This window comes from Aptenodytes forsteri, unplaced genomic scaffold, assembly GCF_000699145.1.
Source record: "Aptenodytes forsteri isolate BGI_AS27 unplaced genomic scaffold, ASM69914v1 Scaffold65, whole genome shotgun sequence".
Taxonomy (NCBI): Eukaryota; Metazoa; Chordata; class Aves; order Sphenisciformes; family Spheniscidae; genus Aptenodytes; species Aptenodytes forsteri.
Window position 1 is genome coordinate 8,926,456 of NW_008795127.1, and position 19,294 is coordinate 8,945,749.

The following is a 19,294-nucleotide window of genomic DNA, read 5'->3' on the forward strand; positions in this document are numbered from 1 at the left end:
GGCTGCTCTGTACTAGCTGGTCCCCAGTCACTATTCTGTCAGGAAGACGAACGAGCGAATAACTACAAGTACACAGTAAGACAAATACGTACAGCGGTCCGTACACCACAGTCAGTACCGACAGTACTGATTCAAGCCTGCAGCGCAGCCAATGCCCCGAGATTGAGAACCGGAGAATGGCCAGAAACAGGAGTGTAAGGCCTTCAACGCGACCCAGGATTCCAGTGTATTATTAAATACTTGATTACACACAAGTAAGTTTACTGGCACAACAGTAACTTTCACAGCGAATGTCGAGAAACAGAGGGAGTCTCACTTTTCAGTGGAGTGTCCACACTGCAGAGGTATTTACATTAACTCATATAGTCAACTCCTGAGACGATCATTCCCTTACACCAATAAACAACTTGCAGTATAAGCATGCATTAAGATTCCTGAGGGGGGGGAGGGGGAAAAAGTTACTATATCTTTATATTCTTTTACTTGAGAAAATCCAGTATTATCCCAAATCCCCCAAAATATATTAAAAAAAAAAAAATTTATTGGCAAGCTTATTGTTCAATAGTTTGTGTCTTCTAGGTGTTGCTATTTCCTCAATGCCATAAGCCTGCTGCTGCGTTTTCTCACTCGGAGACTTCTCATTCATCCAAAATTTTCATTCATTCAAAAGAAAAAGTGTTTCTTCTTCTTACAGATGGAAAACCACCACCATAGGAATCTGCTTCAGTTTTATCAACTAAATCTTCTGCCTCCTGTTACTTGCATAACTCACAACTAAGAAACTTTGTGAATATTTTCATGATAAATCTAATCAGCTTTGGAACAGTGCACTAAAAGACACAGCAGTGTAATCCTGGCAGACTTCGTGTATTTTCAGAGTTCTCTCATCACGGCCACGAGAAGCATTCTCTGTAAGTTAAATTTTTGATACAACTTCAAGATCATCTGATTAGCACATTCCTTTTTTTAGACGATCAGCTTTTCTGAAAGCAATCTTCCTGTTTTGATTACCGTAAGTAGTATTTGGCTCTTCAAGCATTCTCATCTCCCCCCTCTTTTTTTCCTCCTCATTTCAGCTGATTGCTCTGTACCCCCCAAAATAATCTTCTCATTCATGCTGCTCTGCTGCTAGTCCACTACATCAATAAGGTCTTTGAGAATTTTCATCTTGGTAGGTAAGTTATTTTTCATCTCCAACAAGGACGTCAGGAATGCTTTTACGCTACCAACCTTATCGTGGTTTTTGCTCACCTATAGGCAAAACCCCAAAATAAACACAACGCCGCAAGATGAAACAGCACAGCCGAGAATATGAGAATCCCTAACGGAAGACGACATTTTGGTTGAGACAGAGCAGGCGATGCAAACATTAGGAAACACTCTTCAGTAGTTTTGCCAATGCAGCTCTTTTCTTACAGGTAATAATAACAACACAATATTCCATTGATCCAGATCTTTTCTCCATAAACACGGGTTTTTTGTCATGACCTGCACAAACTGAGAAATAAGGCTAAAGACACAAAACCTAATATTAACAGTCAAGATACCATTCAAACTTTTACCAAAGTTTGTCAGGTTTAACCTTCTGCACTTAAATATAGCTATTTTAAACATCTGCAGTTTCATTCAATCATTTTCTTCTGAAGTGACTGTATTAAGAGACCTGGTGTGGGCAAGTCAGAATATCGGTCTAAAGATATAGCTGGCACCATGAAAACAGTTCTGAAAAACAGTTAAGTGTGCTTACTTATGTGTTTGGCGAGGTTCCTCAGCCCTTTTTCCCTGAACAGTTCACAGTATTATTCCAAACATTACTAACCAAGCATGACAACAATTTGAGGTTTTCAGACAAAACAAAGTGAGAGGTTAGTTCTACAGGTAACTTTTAATGCAAGTCTTGAAAATTTGAGAAGATTCTGGTATTTTTCCCTTCCCAATACATGTGATTGCATTTATTTACATATATTTTTACCTTTTGCTATACATTTGTATTAGTTATTGCCAGTTACCTTTTTCATTCTTAAACAATAGCACAAATGGTTTATGGTCATGACACGTCACAATAGCCTCGCTTGCCATTTATGCAACATTAAAAACAATTAAGCCTAAATACTTTTTTTTTTTTTAAATCTTCTGGCAAGTCAGGATTTTCTCCTCATTTATTAATAGCTGTGCCTAGCAGAACACACCAAAGGTGCCGATACTCATGACTAATCTAGATGAAGTTCAAGTTAGCTGACAGGAGATAATTTTCTTCAGCTCTTCATTCAGCTCTTACTCATCCCAGGTATCTCCGTATTTATTTACTTTAACTAAAGAAAAGAAGAAAAAGTAGTCACATATGACTTAATTTAACTGCAAAGGTTTATCTTATACAGTGCCGAAAAGTATGATGAAATGCATTATCATTTGAAGTGGTGAGCAGGGACCGACATCTAATTAAAGCTACTTTTGAATAAATGGGGAGAAGAGTTTGTTAATCATTATTCTTTAATGAATTATTATTCACTCAAGAGGCCTACTGCGCTAATTCCTGCTCTACAGAATTTGTAATTACTTTGAAACAAACGTAACATGTGGCTGAAACAAAGACAATTGGAGGAAACAGGCAAGGAATGTTACAATAAATAATGTGGCTACATAATCTAGTTACGTGCACAATTGGATGGATTCAGGATAGTTAAAAACACGTTCAAAGACAAACAAACAAAAATCAGTAATCCCTACTAGGAAACTGCTCAGCCATTATTATTTGGCAGCTTCCTTTAGTACAGGAGTGAGTCAGAGAGTAAAAAAGACAGGGTACTGGTCTTAATGGATTTATTCAGAAGTATGTCACGCGTAACTGAATGACAACCAGAAAGTGAGAAGGTGCTCTCTTGAAAGTGAGCTGCAACGTAGTCTGTAACTGACTGCCATCACTGACAGGGTAAAGGATGGATCTATACGATCCAGTAGGAATGCTGACACTAGTCAGGCACCCCTTTATAAATCTAATTGCAGGTTAATCACTAAGCCCACTGTTTATTAATACCTATCTGCAGTAGAACCAGTGGAATAGAGCAGAATGTATGGTCCTTGTTTCAGCGAGATGTCAGCAAACTTAGCATAATGCACTGACAAATCTCTTTTAAGCTGATTGATATTGCAGTGAGGCACAATAAGAAGCGCTCTCAAAGTACAATCTGATTTCCATTTCTATTAACCATGGCAGCTGAGCAGGCTGTGCTCATTCCCTGGAAAATGGTTCAGTCCAGATCACTACTCAGACGCACGTATTTGTACGGCTACAATGAAGGGAGAATGCACCAGCAGATGGAAGTTAGGGACTGCGTAAAACTGGTTTAAACGTGGTTTGTTTTCCCGTATGTCCTTGCAACACAGGGCAGAAACCACTGTCTCCTATTTGCTAGTGTGTTATCTCTGTGTCGTAGGATGAACCAAGGGGTAATGACTCAGGACGTATGAATAGGCATACAACAAGTAACACGTCCAGCGTGACACAAGAAGCTAAATCAGATCTTAGCTCACAACATCAGTAGAATCCCTGAACTGTAGATTTAAATGTGCTTCCACTTGTAAAACATTTCTGAACTTCTGTATTCCCTCCTTACTCTTTTTCCCTAAAAATACAAGGAGATAGATACTCTTAAAAATTATTTACAGATCTCATGCACTGCTCAGTGTAGTTCTATTCTCAAAGCCTGAGTATTCTATTTGTGGAGAAATATCTTGAAAAAGAAATGTTGTGTAAATCAATGAAGTGTCAGCTGATGGAATTTAGAAGCAATCTGAAACTACAGCTTCAATAGCTTTTTAACGTCTCATTTGGCATAGTCACGTGATAAGAGAAAGAGGCTTTCATCCTTGAAATAACAGATTTAAATCAGTACCCAATAATTGTTTATAATTTTTATTTCAAGACCACGTAGATCTGTCCAAAGACAGATGATCTGGAGAAAGTAATTCACAAGCATGAAATAGACTGACACTCTTAAGCAACACCGTTCCAAAGCTCACAATTACGGCTTCAGAACTTTTTGCATTAATATACTTTTCTATACTTACTACCACCTGTTATGCCTGCTAGGAGACGTTAGCTATTCCTACAAGTCTTGTTGCAACGTGATTGACAAGACTGGACACTGCATACAAACGCAAACGATTCAAGCTGACTGGTCCAGCAGAGTGTTAAATGGTAAACCATCCCTCTTGCCAACATCACTTTCACAGATGTCGCACTAAATAAAAAATGTTCTAGAGCAAGCAATTACGAATTGCTTCTGTGTCTCCTTTTCAAAAAATTGATGGAGTCAAAAAGTTGACTGAATGGCATCTTATTCTTCAGGACATCGCATTCTTCTTATGCTGTGTAAAGTTTTGTTTTTCACTGTGAAAACAAATCTCAATATTGCTGCCAAATACGGTTTCCTTCCTTTAAGTTTTAATGTAGAAAATGAACCTCTACAAACAATGCCTCTATAGAAATCCTCCAATTCCACATGAAACAATTCATAAAAATAAATACCCCCCCCTTCAAAACCATCAACTGCGTGCTCTATTTTGAGAGAACAATGCTATCTAAACCATACACCCCCTTCCATAGCTAAAACTCTACAGTATAGCTCTGAGCTCAGAGAACTCTTTGTTGAAAGAGGTTGCTTGATAGATTCAGTAAACCAAAAGTTATGAGATTTTCAGTCTGGCACCAAGCAATATGGCTGGAGAAGAGGAATTATAATTTGCTATTGGAAGATCAATATTTTTGAAAAAAGAATTAATTTGAAATATGAGACTACAGACCACATCACATGTGAGATACCTGCAGATACTGTAAAAATAAATTGCTTAAAGGGGAAGCAGAATTAAGCCATTTTTAGCATTATTGCCAATATTTGAATTTACTACGTATTTCTGTAAATCCGTGTATTACCTTCCTTAACTGGTTTTTCCTGTGAGAACTTGCTTGGAGTTTCTGCCTTTGGTGGTAGCATTACCTCATATGTCTCTCTGTGTTTATTCCTTAATTCCTCGTATGTGATGCCTTTTTTTTTACGACTTTCTTCTGGAATTGGAGCAGGATCTGAAAACAAAACAAACACCAAAATACTAGAAATGGCGTCACGCACCAAAACTTGGCTACAACCTGTTCTAGAATGCCAGTTAATTACAGCTCAATCCCAAATGAAAAGGAGCATGACAGCTGCAATTCTAAATGCAACTGAGAATGTATGTGGTCTTTAATTAATCCATTCCTTTTATCCTTTTCATTTTGTCAAACTGCTTTGGAAGATTGGCAGTTAACTCCTTTTCTTCATTTTATCCAATGGAAATCCTAACAACCATGTGTTGTTGATGGATAAAATAGTTCTGGTCACTTTATGTGCAATTTATGATAATCATACATGTCACGTATTTATGATTTCTGAAGAGAAATCTAAGTGAAGCTTAAGGGTTTGCATTCAGGCTTCAAATTTTGCTTTCAAAGAATTAGGACTACATCCACCATATGTCACCCGATAAACATTTTATCCTTTTATCTACATTTGTAATGCAGAATCTTGGTTCTATAATTAAGGTTTTACCAACTATTGATATTTGTGACGAAGTGTAATTACAATCTCCTTGACACATCTACATTCTCTCTAACTAAAACCGAGTTGCATGCAAGGGCTTTTTTTGTGAAATAAAACCTTTTCCATAAAGGAGTTAAAAAATGCAAACTAATTTGAAGTTCGAAACTCTGCATTTGACAGTAACTTCCTCCTTTGTGTACCAGAGAGACCTGAACTCAGAATCGTGTGTTTCCCCTGCAATAGCTGAGGACAGAGTTCATACTGGAAAGAGGGGAACAGCTGCACAGAAACAGTGCTTGAAAACCATTTTAATTCTCCGTGAGAAAATCAGCTGTTGCCAGACAGAATACAATATGCATTCAGTTCGCAGAAGGTTTAAATGTTTGTCACATTATTAAAAACAGTTTAATGTCACTGAATTATAGGAGTATACAGTTACAGCACCACCGCTGGTGAAAATGAAATCACTTCAGAAAGGCTAGCAGACAAATGGTAGAGACTATGGTTTATTTAGTGCAGTGAAAGGATGGCATATTCACCTTAATTTCAGCCAAAAAGAACTTCAAGTCAGGCTAAGTTCTTTGCAGGTTTAGTCTCACAACAGATTAAACCTTTTAAGTTAATTTACAATCTTTACTTGCAATTAGAGCTACAAAACATGAAAAAAACCTGAATTTAGTTTACAGTTAGAATGCAAAATAATACATATATTTACCTCCTGTGTAAAAACAATTCTGGGAACTTCAAGCTGTTTCATTCAACAGCACTATATTGTACCATGTATGTTTGCATGGGATGAAAATACATAGTTTAGTAAGAGAAGTATCTAAGAGAAAGGCAGAGTCATCGTACTACAAATTGCTAAATATTAAGACAAAACACACCTTGAACAGTGTAATCAGTAATTCCTGTAGGTGAAGATTCATTCAGGGAAGCACTGAATGGAACGGGTTCATAACTTGAGAGGGCTCTATCTGTTGAACTATAATCATCTGAATAGCTAGAAGAAAGCGAGAATCCAGCTCTGGGAGAAGAAGATTCAGTAAATGACTGAGAAGGCATGTCTGAAAATTCAGATTTCCGACTGGAACGGCTGGAAAATAATACAATTAAATATTAAATACAGAAATACTAAAGTTAAAAATGGAACTATAAGGTAACAATATGTGCAGTTCAAGAAAATACTCTTTTATTTTAAATGGTTTAGTTTCCAACATGAATTATAGTCTTAAAAAAAAAGTTTGGGTTTTTTTTTTTCTTTACATTGCAAAGATCTATATCATCCCTTCTCCAACACTCTTCCCTTCCTCCCAGAAACTTAGCTCATACCTGAAAATCTCCAGAACAGAAGACAAAAGAGACAAAGTATTTTGCACTTTACAAGACAAAAATGACAATCCCTTCCCCCAGGGAGTCTTCAGACAGAAAAAACACATCAGACACAAATAGTACAGGGTGTGCCCATGTAACTAGCGGTAGCATGAACTATAGTTATTTTTAAAGGCCTTTTAGGAAGAGTTTGCAATTTAAAACCCTTCATCATTAGAAGCTGCTGTAATTGATCAGTACTGAACATCAGAAGAAAAGGAGAATGAAAAGCTATCTTGGGGAAATTAAATTATGAAGGTTTATGGAGTTGCTGAATTCACCAGAAACATTAACGAATTTTCTCTTAAGAGGGAAAGGTAAGATCATACAAAGGACATTCTGGAGACTGATGCCTGATATTCTAAAGCATTCGCTACCTACTCAGAACGACCCTGCAAACCACTACACAACATGTCTCTCTATCAAGAGTGCCACCCCTTGGTGCCACTAGAATGTCTCTAGAGTATTTATTCATTTTTTACTTTAAATTTCTGCTTAGCTGTACTTTTAGTTTCATATGAAAAGCATTTGCAATTAGTCTTTGTTTTACTCTCACAATAAACATACAGAGCTACGCCATTTTATTGCCTCAATTATATTTTTAAAGTATATGCAAACACAGCTTTAAAGAACTATCTAATCTTTTAGCTCCTTACCTATTTTTAACCGCAAATCAGAGTTACCAAATTACTTAGTGGACATATAACGACCATGAAAATGTAATGATTTCTGTTGCTGGCTTAAAAGAGTAGCATGTATGGACAATAATGCAATTTGAATGAATTTAAATTAATCATTCAACCAAGGGAAACAAAAAAAAGGAATTTATCACTTAGGAAATAAAATTTTACAGATGCAAAAGAATGGGCCGTTAAAGGTTGAAGAGACTTATTGGTGCAGCAGATGATGGCATTTAAACAGGTTCTCACCTAGAGTAAACACAGTTAACCACCATGACAATTTCTTATTAGAAACTGGGGGTGGTGAAGGGACATGTCCAGTTCCTATTCAGCTGAGTTTATACAGTAAATGTATGAAGTGGTAATTCCTAAAATTATGTATGATGCCATAAAAATGTAAACATTTTAGAATAAAGGTAAATCTTGCAGACAAAACTGTCATAAATCTGAATTTATGAAGTAATTACGAATGTAATCAAGTCCTTTATAAACAATTAACAAATCTTAGCACATACATAGCAGGACGACTACTCACTATCTAAACACTGTTCTCCCAGTTTTGAATCAAGGGTTTAAGTGAGATATTCCGAAAGTAGTTTGCAATTAAAAACTACTTGAGGTAGAAAACATTTTGGAACAAAACAGGAAATAGTTTTAAGAACCTGATGAGTTTCTCATATGTACAGCATAATGCTGTTACAGATGTAAAGGTTTTAAACAAACAGCAGTAAGTTTGACCACCGTGCTTCTTCCTGCACTGATATTGTTTACCGAGTTCTTTCCTTTGATAAACACTGAAATCATTTCCACCCTCTTCCTACTTCAATCCAACTAAACTATGGGAAAAACTTCCAGAACATAACACTATTTTATTTCCATGAACTTAGTTTACTTCTAAACTACGGAGGCAACTTCTGCTGTCACACTACTGTAAGTAAATTCCACAGGAAAACATCATCTTAATTTACAAGGAATACATTTTGCTAAGTAAAATGTTTCTTTTTCTACTCCTCAAAGTGATCAGTTGTATGTAAAGAGCTCAAAATGTGTGTTTTATAGCCGGCCAACTGGTACAGATACAGCTTCCTGAAAGTGGTAGATTTGGGGTAATAGAGGAAAGAGGGAAGGTTCAGCTCTGAAGGTCTTTGAAAGCTGCAAATGCAGCCTTGATCTGTTAGCGTTTAAAATGTCCTATTCAAGAATAAGTTTTAAATTCAAAAGAGAATTGAATTCTTACTTATGTGAACTATGTCTCTGAGCTTGTCGTAGAACATCTCCTATTGGGGAATCCTTCAGTTTCTTAAATTTCTCGCTACAGATTGGCAAGTAGGATATCTTTCCAGCCAGGTATCCACACATTCCAGCAACTTTTTTAAAAGAAAAAAAGACAGTTTTATATGCTGCATCATAACATTCAACATAGTTTTAAAATAATCATTTCAAATAAATTATACAGTATCTTGAATAAAAGAAAAAAAAAACAGTTTAGATCTAAACCAAAAACATGCAGTAATCATCTCTGCTTCTTTCCAGACAAAGGGTACGAAAAACAAATGCAACAGCTGAACAGAGACATAAAGCAATGATTTAGACATGGCATGAGCATCAGATGATTTCAGCTAGTACTTGATTACTGAAAGGTGACAAAAAAAGGAAAATAATTGCAATCAGTTTTTCCCAAGATCCAGAAATAACCATTAACTATCAAAGATGATAAAACAGTCAGGAATAGGCAAAGGTAGTAAATTCTGCTAATTTCATCCATCAGAACAGTCAGATCTTGAAAAGGCTTTCACTAGTATGAAGAGAAGTCTAAATAAATTTAGGATTAGGCTCAGTATCTCCTGAAGAGGATTCTATGCTTTGGTTGCCAGAGGGCAAACAACTGAATTAGCTGAACCCTCGCTATCTCTAGGCAAATGCTTTCAATTTAGTGCATGAGATATTTTCATCTGCTAGACAGGACATAAGAATAAATCATCACGATAGTTCTTTCTGGGCTTCAAACTGATGATTTCCATCAACTGGCTCCTTCAAGTTTTGTGAGTGGGTCAGAGTATGAAGGAGCATGAAGGATTCAATGGCAATTAATAGAAGTTTCGTTGTTGACTTTGTAGGAGAAAAGGACTAGATCCTTCTTTCATATGCAACGAGCATTTTCTAAATACAAAGACAAAAGACTCAATCTTCTTTAAGTCAGGAAAGAGTTAATTACCAGTAACATTAATCCTCTGAGGTCCTCACACTGTAGATTACATCGCCTGGGAATCAATATAAAAGGGGATTTTACCCTACCCTGTACTGAAATTGTGATTCCTGTCCTAATGCCTGTATTTTCCAAAGGAGGTTAAAAATCCTTTTCCAAAGAAAAAGAGAAGAACAGCCACAACTATGAGTGAAGTTTACAAATGAGAAATGTAAGGGTTTAGCTGTTTCACAGGTCAAAAAAATTGGAAGACACCTCAAATGCTATAAATATGCGCAAAGCGAAAAATGGCCCAACAAGAATTCAAACTAAATATTTAGCAAAATAAAGCTAAGCAGCAAAGGTGATTAATCTCTGGCATAAATTACAAAGAGAAAGTCTTTTCTTGAGGCCTTCCAGTCAAGAAAAGTGGAAGCATCTCTCTGGAAGATGTTTCACCCGAAGTAATCATTGGCTAAAATATTTGGTTTCTCTTATTACAGAACTAACAGCCAGAGGATCCACATTTTTGAAGTAAGCACAGTAAATTAGATATTGTTGCTCTCTGCTTCTTCTGTATTCACTGTGACAAGACCTTAGAGAAGCTGATCAGAGATAGATAAAAGAGGCCAGGTCCCACTGCAGGCTAACATAAAGTAGGACATATGGATCTTACCCTTCTTTGCCAAAGAGGGATAGAGGACCAATAGCTCTATGCTATGTTGAAGGGGATGCTGTCAATGTAGTGTATCAGTCACAAGTAACTAGAAGTTCCATTAAATTGTCAGAGTGCCTAGAAGACTACTGAAAAAAGTTATGAGTAATTCCTATAGGCAGGAGAACATCCTGGAATCTGAAAATTCCTATCTAGAAAATGAAACACCTCTCAACTTCCAGATAAAACCCAGAGGGGCAAAGCAGGGAAAGATGCAAGACGGAGACTGAAAAAAACCTAACTCAACTATGTTAGTTAGATATAAAAGACCAATTACTGTAATCAGGCATAGATACGCTTCAGAAAAAGAATCTAACAACCGCAAGTGACACACACCATTATCAAAGACAGACTATTGTAATCAATAGATGCAGAAGCAGTATGCTGAGATCAGTGACACCAGAAAAGCAAGAACTGTCTTGAACTGTCTTACTGTTGTTCAACATCAGCTAGCTACGAGCTAGCAGTGGTGCCTGGAGTTGCATATGCTCTTCTTTCAGAACTCACAGAGGAAAAAAAAACCAAACCAAAACACAACTGCACTGCTTCCTTTAATCAGATTTCACTGCAGGAGGAATGTGCAGTTAAATTACGAGACATAATTTGGACCTGTAAACTATGTTCCTGGCAATAGTTTTCAGGAAGATCCTGTAGACAGTAGGGGCATCTGACCTAAACAACATGAGGATGAAACGAAAACTGCTTAACTCAGGCCTTTTACACTCCAACTATGTCCCAGAAAAATCCCTGTATTTAAAATGCACATAAATCACACGAAGTTACCTACCGAAAAACAACCAAAACACACACTTTATGGAAAATTTTTTTAGTATAAAATGAAAGTCCCTATGCCTACCAGTGTACATCGAAAAGGAGAAGCCAGAAGTATTTTGGCTTATAAGCTTAACATCAAGAATAGTTGGTCTGGTCCAGCTGTTCCTTATTTTTTCCCTTGATTTCAAAACATAGTTCTATTAAATGGGAGGAGTGTAGCCCTTAACTAGAAATGTGTAGGAGATAACAGGGAAATAGTAATTCTATTATTTATTAGAAACATTGGGGTTGTAACATTGTTTGGCATTTGAAGAAAGCAAGTAGAATTTTGCATAAACAAATGGCAGCCCTAGTCTGTCGCATTCGTTTATCTGCCTAAACAACACTTCCTTCACCACAAATGGTGGGTTTTACCCTCTTCCCACTGAAGTAAACTGTAAGAGTAGCTGGCTGTATCTGGGCAGATTGGCAAGATGGCAACTTCCTGTTTTACTGTCATGTATTACATTGAAAAGGTTACTTTATTAATTTATTTTTGATTATACTTAATCCAACATCATTCACATGAAATTGCTGTTTTCCTACAATTGTACATACATAATGTCCAGGAAAAAAAGGCACTAAAATAGGCTGAATGGGACAAGTGACACGCACGAATAAAGACCTTCAAATTAGGAAGGGAGGGGTGAGTGTACTCTGGCAAAGTAATTTAAAGTAAGCTTGTACAGTATCTATTTACAATGTTTTTTATCTTAAATTCTTACATTACACTTGTCAAGCATATTTCAAATCTCACAATTTTATGGAAAACCTATAGTCAAAACTTGTCCAAAAACATGCTGCACAAATTCAAAGATGGTGAATAAATGAAACGTTCTACCTCTTGACATTGAATAGGTTCTTGCAGTATGAGATGCTGTAGTTAAGAAACATACCTAAAAAGTTGCTGACTGATAGAATTAACTGCAGCAAGGTGAAAGTTATTCATCAGATATATCAGATCATTTACTCCTATCTTCAGGCACAGTTGTACCGATGTAAGCATTGATTCTATGATTCTGCAAGTGCCAGATTCTCCACCTGGGACAGGGTAATCCTGGTTATATGTACAAATTGGGGGATGAGAGCCTGGAGAGCAGCCCCACAGAGAGAGATCTGGGGGTTTGGGTTGATGGCAAGTTGAATATCAGTCAACAGTGTGCCCTGGCAGCCAAGACGACCAACCACGTCCTGGGGTGCATCAAGCACAGCACAGCTAGCTGGTCGAGCGAGGTGACTGTCCCACTCTACACTGCACTGGTGCAGCCCCACCTCGAGTACTGTGTGCAGTTTTGGGCACCTCAATATAAGAAGGACATCAAACTATTAGAGTGTGTCCAGAAGAAGGCAACCAAGGTGGTGAAAGGTCTCAAGGGCAAGACTGTCAAGGGCAAGAGGAGCAGCTGAGGCCACTTGGCTTGTTCAGCTTGGAGAAGAGAAGGCTGAGGGGTGCCCTCACCGCAGTCTACACCTTCCTCAAGTTGGGCAGCGGAGGGGAAGATGCTGATGTCCTCTCTCTGGTGACCAGCGATAGGACACGAGGAAATGGAATGAAGCTGTGTCAGGGGAAGTTCAGACTGGACATTAGGAAAAGGTTCTTCACTGAGAGGGTGGTCAGTCACTGGAACAGGCTCCCCAGAGAAGTGGTCATGGCACCAAGCCTGTCAGAGTTCAAGGAGTGTCTGGACGATGCTCTTAGTCATATGGTTTAGTTTTAGGTAGTCCTACAAGGAGCAGGGAGTTGGACTCGATGATCCTTATGGGTCCCTTCCAACTTGAGATATTCTATGATTCTATAATTCTATAGAGTGGAGTCACAGTGGATCAGCCAGCTAGTCTCGTGGGAATTATATCTGCGTAACAGACTCCAGAACCAAAAGCATGAATACAAGCTGAATTTATATGTAGCTTTTACTTACACGCAACTTTCGTAAAAGAGCCAAATCTTGAGCTATCTCTTAGAACACCTGAAAATGAGGATCAAAGTAATTAGTAATAAGTTATTAAGAATTATGCTGAAAAACATCAGGTTTTTCATCAACTGTAGGTATGTTTGTAGGTTATTTTGTAGTTATGTTTGTAGGTAGCAGGTTACTCTTTTACACTTAACGTTGAAGAAAATTCAAGAAAACCTAACATCTGAATTCCCCATAAAATCATACGGATCTAAGAATTACCTTTTTAATCATATCACACACAGTATTACTACACACTATAGAATATATTGTTTCATAATCACTGAGATACTGCATTTGTCAAACAACATAAAATGAGCATGAATTTGATTTTAATGTCAAGTTTTGCTCCTTTAGTTTTAGGAACTGCAAGTCATGTAGCTGAAGAGTCTGAACTTCTTTTAATTACAAGTAGATTAGACATTATATTATTACAGTAACTTTATTAACAGCAGAAATATATTTCATCTGAGCAAATCCAAATTAACCCAAAGTATGTTTACGCTTTACCTTTCCTAATTAAGAAACTAGTTGCAAGCATGCTCGCTGCAGCCAAAGGAAAAGCTGTGAAGAAGAAGAGAAGTTGCTTAAAATACGATTTTCAATATTTTCAACCACATTTAACAAAATATGCAATAAAATGAGAGTTGCTAGGCCTTACTAAGCTCATTTGTATAAGAATATAAGTATATATATAATTAACAAACTGTATATAAATTATGAAACATTCTCAATTCCAGTTTTTAAGACCTACTACAAATTATTCAGTACTGGTTAATGAGTCATCCTGTCTTCATTAGACTTCATGCTTCCTAAAATACAAAAGCCAACGCCAGATGGGATAAAGCTCTAAGGACAGGATTCCAGGTCTAGCTACAACTGCTACAGCATCAAGATGCAGAACTTCAAACCAGAGAAGCACACACAGTTCTTCAGGACAGAAGGCAAGTTATGTAGAGGCCAGTGCCTCTAAAAATTTTTGACAACCGAAAGTCTTGATTTTGTTTTAACATAAGAACTTTGGAAAAAGTCTAACTCTTATAAACTACATTGATTAAAATTAGGTAACCTGTTTTATTCACCAGCAAATTAAAGAACAGGGCAGCTTTTTCTGTAGCTCATGGATCAAACTATACAACTCAGGGGCAGGGTAAGGAATGCAGAGAAGACAACAAACATGGAACAGCATTACTGCCTATCACAATCAGCTTAACAGTTCATGTCGATTTTTATCATATTGGAAGAGTTCAGGTGGCAGGAAGCATTTGAAGATGGCAAGAAACAAAAGGAATGCTTATTTCAAGCAATGATAATTCTGATATCAGGAAGATTAACTTTGAAACTATTCGTAAAGACCACCATGCCTATACAAGATACAGTGACACTGAAATAACGAACATGACAGAAGACTAAAGTTAATTACATTAAAGATTTAGATGTGTCATAATGAAATTACATTTTAAGCAAGTCTGAAAATGTAGATATTACAAAAAGGCTCAATGACTTTAACTTTGCCTAGGGGAAATTTTTTTGCAACAGCAGCACTAGATGTTTATAGCGTTTTGATGCACACAATCTGCTAATTAAGTCCATATTTGAAGATAAATGATATTTTTTAGAATTTGGACAGCACAGTATTAAATATACTTTGCAAACTAACAGTTTCTTCCTTCACAAATTCTGACGGGTCTAAACTAGGTTAGGAGTCCAACCAGCGTTTTAGGGTAAATATGACTGGATGTCACTTTTAAAAAAAACCAAGCTCCTTGGTTCACAAGCACGATTACAGTAACACTTCAAAATAGAGAACAGAATCTTCCAATCTATTAAAGATTAAAACCCTGATGCTTTTAGAGATTCTAGACCTAGATTTTCCAAAATTTAGAGTTCTAGATTTTCTGAGATATAGAATGGCAGTGCAGATTTGAAGCTAAATTAAATTGTAAGAGACAAAAAAAAACCAAGGGAGGGGGAGCTTAAAAAAAAAAAATTCCAGAGAACTTATTACAGAGGACTTCAGTCTAACCCCTAGAGTTTTGAAATGATTTATAGGCCCAACACAAATATTCCGGACATCAAAGACAGGCTACGCACTTTAGTGGAAACAGCTGCTAGTATAAATGACATATTTAGGTCACATAAATGACCTAAAATGGCAACTAGAAATTAAAAGAGTAATACATAAACGAAAATTGGGTTCATACATAAAAATTAATATGAATAATTATTCAAGTGTAGAAAAAAAACAAAAGCAGCTTAATAAATCAGAAAATATCAATGCTTTTCACTGCTATGGGCAAAAAGTACTTTTTCTGCTTCAGGAACAGAATAAATCCTAGGAAAAATAATGCAAGGCTGATATATCAACAGCACATAATTAGGAATGGGAATGTAATGTATCCTAGTCAAAATGGTTTTATGGGGAAAAAGTGGTATCGATCTGGTTTAATTTTGTTAGCAAGCTTAAAAGTGCGAAGGATAAAATTGTAGATTGTAATGTAAATTTTTATGGTATTAGCATTTATATTATACGATGTGATTAAAAATTAGTAATACCAGTAAAGCATATATTAAACTGAATTATGAAATTACTAGCAAGCATTTCTGAAATAGAAACTACTGCAGAACAGAGAGGGTTTGTAAGAACTGGTAAAAATTTACTACAGCTTGAAATTTGAATAAACCAACTGAAGGTGCACAAATTTATAGTAATATCTGTGAATAACAAGAACCGGTACAGTCAGAAGTGAGGAAGTCAGGGCAGTCACACAGGCAGCCCATGCTTCTTGCAAAGGGGCGTTCAAATAATATGTGTTTAATACAGTGAATACAACAATCTAGGCACATGTAACGCAGAACGATGAAACAAAGACAGGAGACCTAGAAAACAGCGACAGGCCTTAGGCTCTCCCAGTGAGGTAAAAGCAGAGTACACAACTCCTGAAAAAAAAAAAATCTCTCAATTACTGTTGTAGCTCCCTAAAGTGAAATTACTGAAGAAACTAATTTGGGGCTTCTCAACAATACCTTCATGTTGTTTCTTCAGTTTCTGTATAAAGATGAACAGGGCAGTAAGTTACATTGCCAATCAAGAACTCACAGCAGAACACCTCAGGAACAAACAACTCCCTCCCCTCTTGTCTTCCAGGAGAGAGATTATCAATAAGCCATAACCAATCGCCATCTTACCCGACTCTTTTCACTTATAAAAATATAAGGAAAATAGCTAGATTTTAGCAAACAAGCTGAAGGTTTCCATGTATTTGAATAAAAGTGGAAGAGGAGAATGCCAAAGCAATGGAAAAAGATAAAGCAGAACTTTGAATCATTAATTCAAAATCACAATGCCTCAGAAGTTGCCCCTGAAAGTACTGGCTGCCAGGAGAAATCAGAGCCCCAGTGTGCTAGATTTAGCAAATCAGCTGCTAAATTCTTCATCCGTCCTGGTTTCTGCTAAGCCACCTATCAGCACCAGGAGTAATCTACTAGTGTGTGATAAAACAGTGGGTAACAATCACATCAGAAGGCTTGGTCAAACCTCTTGACCAGGTGTATAAAAAAACAGGTATGTCTTGAACCTTTGGATTACAGAAACAGTGTTAAGAAGTAACGACATCAATTCTCAATGTTTTGTGAAAAAAAACCCAAACAACATAACCTTGGTATTTCAGATAAATTAAGATGAGACACAAAGTATTCTGTGAAAACAATGCAAGTTTATTATTCCTATATACTAGCTGTAATACAGGCATCATTACTGACTGCAGAATCATGCTTGAGAATCTTAGCTTTTATTTACAGGGAAAAAAGCCTAAACGTCTGGCCATGCATAGACACTGAAATTTTCTCCAAACATCGAGCTGAGCGACTACTTATACGTTATTCTCCTCACAAGTCTCCAGGAAGACGGAAAGCAATGGTTCTAAGCTAAACTATTTTATTCGTGCATTCTAAAGAAAACAACAAAAATTGAAAATAAAAATGTAGACATAACAAAAACAAAAAAATATTCAGATGCATAAATAAATGAGACTCCATTAATTATATCTATTTTCAGACTTCTAATAAGCATATTAATTTAAAATATGAAGGGATCTTGTTATAAAGCGTAAACCTTACAAAATACGTTGCACCTTTTACAAAATTCTTGTCCTGCAAACTCTTAATAAATGTAAATCCTACATGGATCAACATTTACTGGGATGCAATTTTAGACCATGTGAAGCTTGCTAATGAACTGTTGTGATATATCGACCCGGGCCTGCCTTCCCTAATGCCTCAGATAACAACAAAAACTAAGGGTGGAAGAAAGGCAAACCAAGTTTACCAGCAAACTGAACTTACCTCTATACCGGGCACTCTCTTCAGCACATTCCTTGAGAAGTCTTCTTTCCTCCTCTGTCGGCACATAAGGCTTAGGTAGTTCCCTCTTTCATTAGGGAAATAAATTAGAAAAGAATGAGCAAAAGAAAGGTTTGGGGGGATTTTTCAATTAAAAACTTTGTCTAATTTTCACACCTTGTAGGGCCTGTACTTTCATGCAGCTATACTTAAGGAACTGGTGCCTTTTGTCTATAAATGTCACATGAAATAGATCATTAAAAAAAATTCAGTGCTTCTACAAAACACATGAGAGAGCGGAAAATATTTTGCGCATGCTCAAATCCCAAGTCGGTCCTCTCCTTTTTCTTCAGAAAAGCCTGCTTTGGTCCTTGCAACCAGCCTTCCAAATCCATGAATTCTGACAGCTCACTAAATCCCTTTTTAAAATATTTGTCAGGGTTTCAATTACACAGTGCGTGTTGTCCGTTTACATGCATCTATTCAGTGAAAGCTGCCGAGCTGTTTTGCCAGCAGGTGAGAAGTTTCTACCAGAGGTGCTTGACCCTCTCCTGCCGTGAAAGGCGTGCGACGAGGCACCCTGCCAGGTCGCCGACCGGGAGAAGGGCAGATGTGAGAAGGGCACCGGTACCGGGAAGGACACCTCTTGCCGGGACCGTGTCCCCCTCCCCGCCCCCCGCGAAAGGCCGCCGGAAAGGCCTCAAGGGCACCGTCCCCGCGCCTCCGCAGGCCGCCAGGGAGCTCACGGCAGGGGCGGGCGAAAGGCTGACAGGAATCCCCCCTCCCCAGCCCGCAGAGGGTGTGTGCAGGCCCCGAGCCTGCCGCCTCAGCCTCGGCAGGAACAACCCCGAGCCCCACCGGGCTCCCACACAGCTCTCGCGGTTTCCCCACAGGCGGCGCCGCCGGGCGAACGCGGTCCCTCGCGCCAACCTCCCCGCCGCCGCGCCGCCGGGACCCTGCCCGGCCTCCATGGCGGGGCGGGGAGGACAGTGCGAACGCCCGCTGACCCGGAAGTCGACGCGACGTTGTTCTCCGCGCTGGCTCTGTACGCATGCGTGGAGGAGGGGGCTCCCGCTTGGGGCTTGCCTGGGCAGCGGACGCTCCTTAAAGCCCCAACCCGCGCTCCGCGGCCTTCTCCTGTGTGGAAACCCAGCGGAGAGGCCCTGCGGGCGGGCGGGCGTTGGGGTAGGCCCTGAGGGCCGCGGTGCTGCCATAAACACCGTTGCTGGTGAACTCGGGGTTGTGGTCGAGGGCCGTGTGTTTATTCGGGTTCAGCAGTAGTGTTTCCTCGCTGGGAAAGTCGAGTGAGGGCGGTGGAAGGACCCGGAGTTAACAGCTGAGGCTCAGAGCGTTCATTTCAATGGAGAATGTTTTCTTCCTGTGCTTTATCTTGTTTCCTTCCTGCTTAACGAGTGCCACCCTCTAATACATGTGAGAGCAGGCACTGCTTCAGAAGTGGTGAATCCCTCTAAAGGTAATCCTTACACGGCTGGTTTTGTTTTGCGCAGCATTAATACATGCGTTGGTACTTCTCGGCTTTGTAACTGTCTTGCTTTTTTTGATAAACGGTAATAAAAAGCTTTTATCCGTCCATGCCTAGCTTGAACATTAGGTATGTTGCCAATAGGTATGTTAACTGGTTGCTAAAGATACATGGCCAA

General features: G+C 38.3%; 1 protein-coding gene across 1 annotated transcript; it reads right to left on the reverse strand.

The window, feature by feature from the left end:
* Positions 1-1,866: 1,866 nt before the first annotated feature.
* On the reverse strand, positions 1,867-18,604 carry LOC103897449 (OCIA domain-containing protein 1). The gene is made up of 8 exons (XM_009277465.1): positions 18,284-18,604; positions 17,637-17,721; positions 13,803-13,856; positions 13,257-13,304; positions 8,862-8,991; positions 6,461-6,669; positions 4,934-5,083; positions 1,867-2,312 (listed from the first exon to the last, which is right to left on the reverse strand). Exons 1-8 carry the CDS (start codon positions 18,602-18,604, stop codon positions 2,275-2,277), a joined length of 1,035 nt encoding a protein of 344 aa, XP_009275740.1. The 3' UTR covers positions 1,867-2,274.
* Between the last annotated feature and the right edge of the window lie 690 nt (positions 18,605-19,294).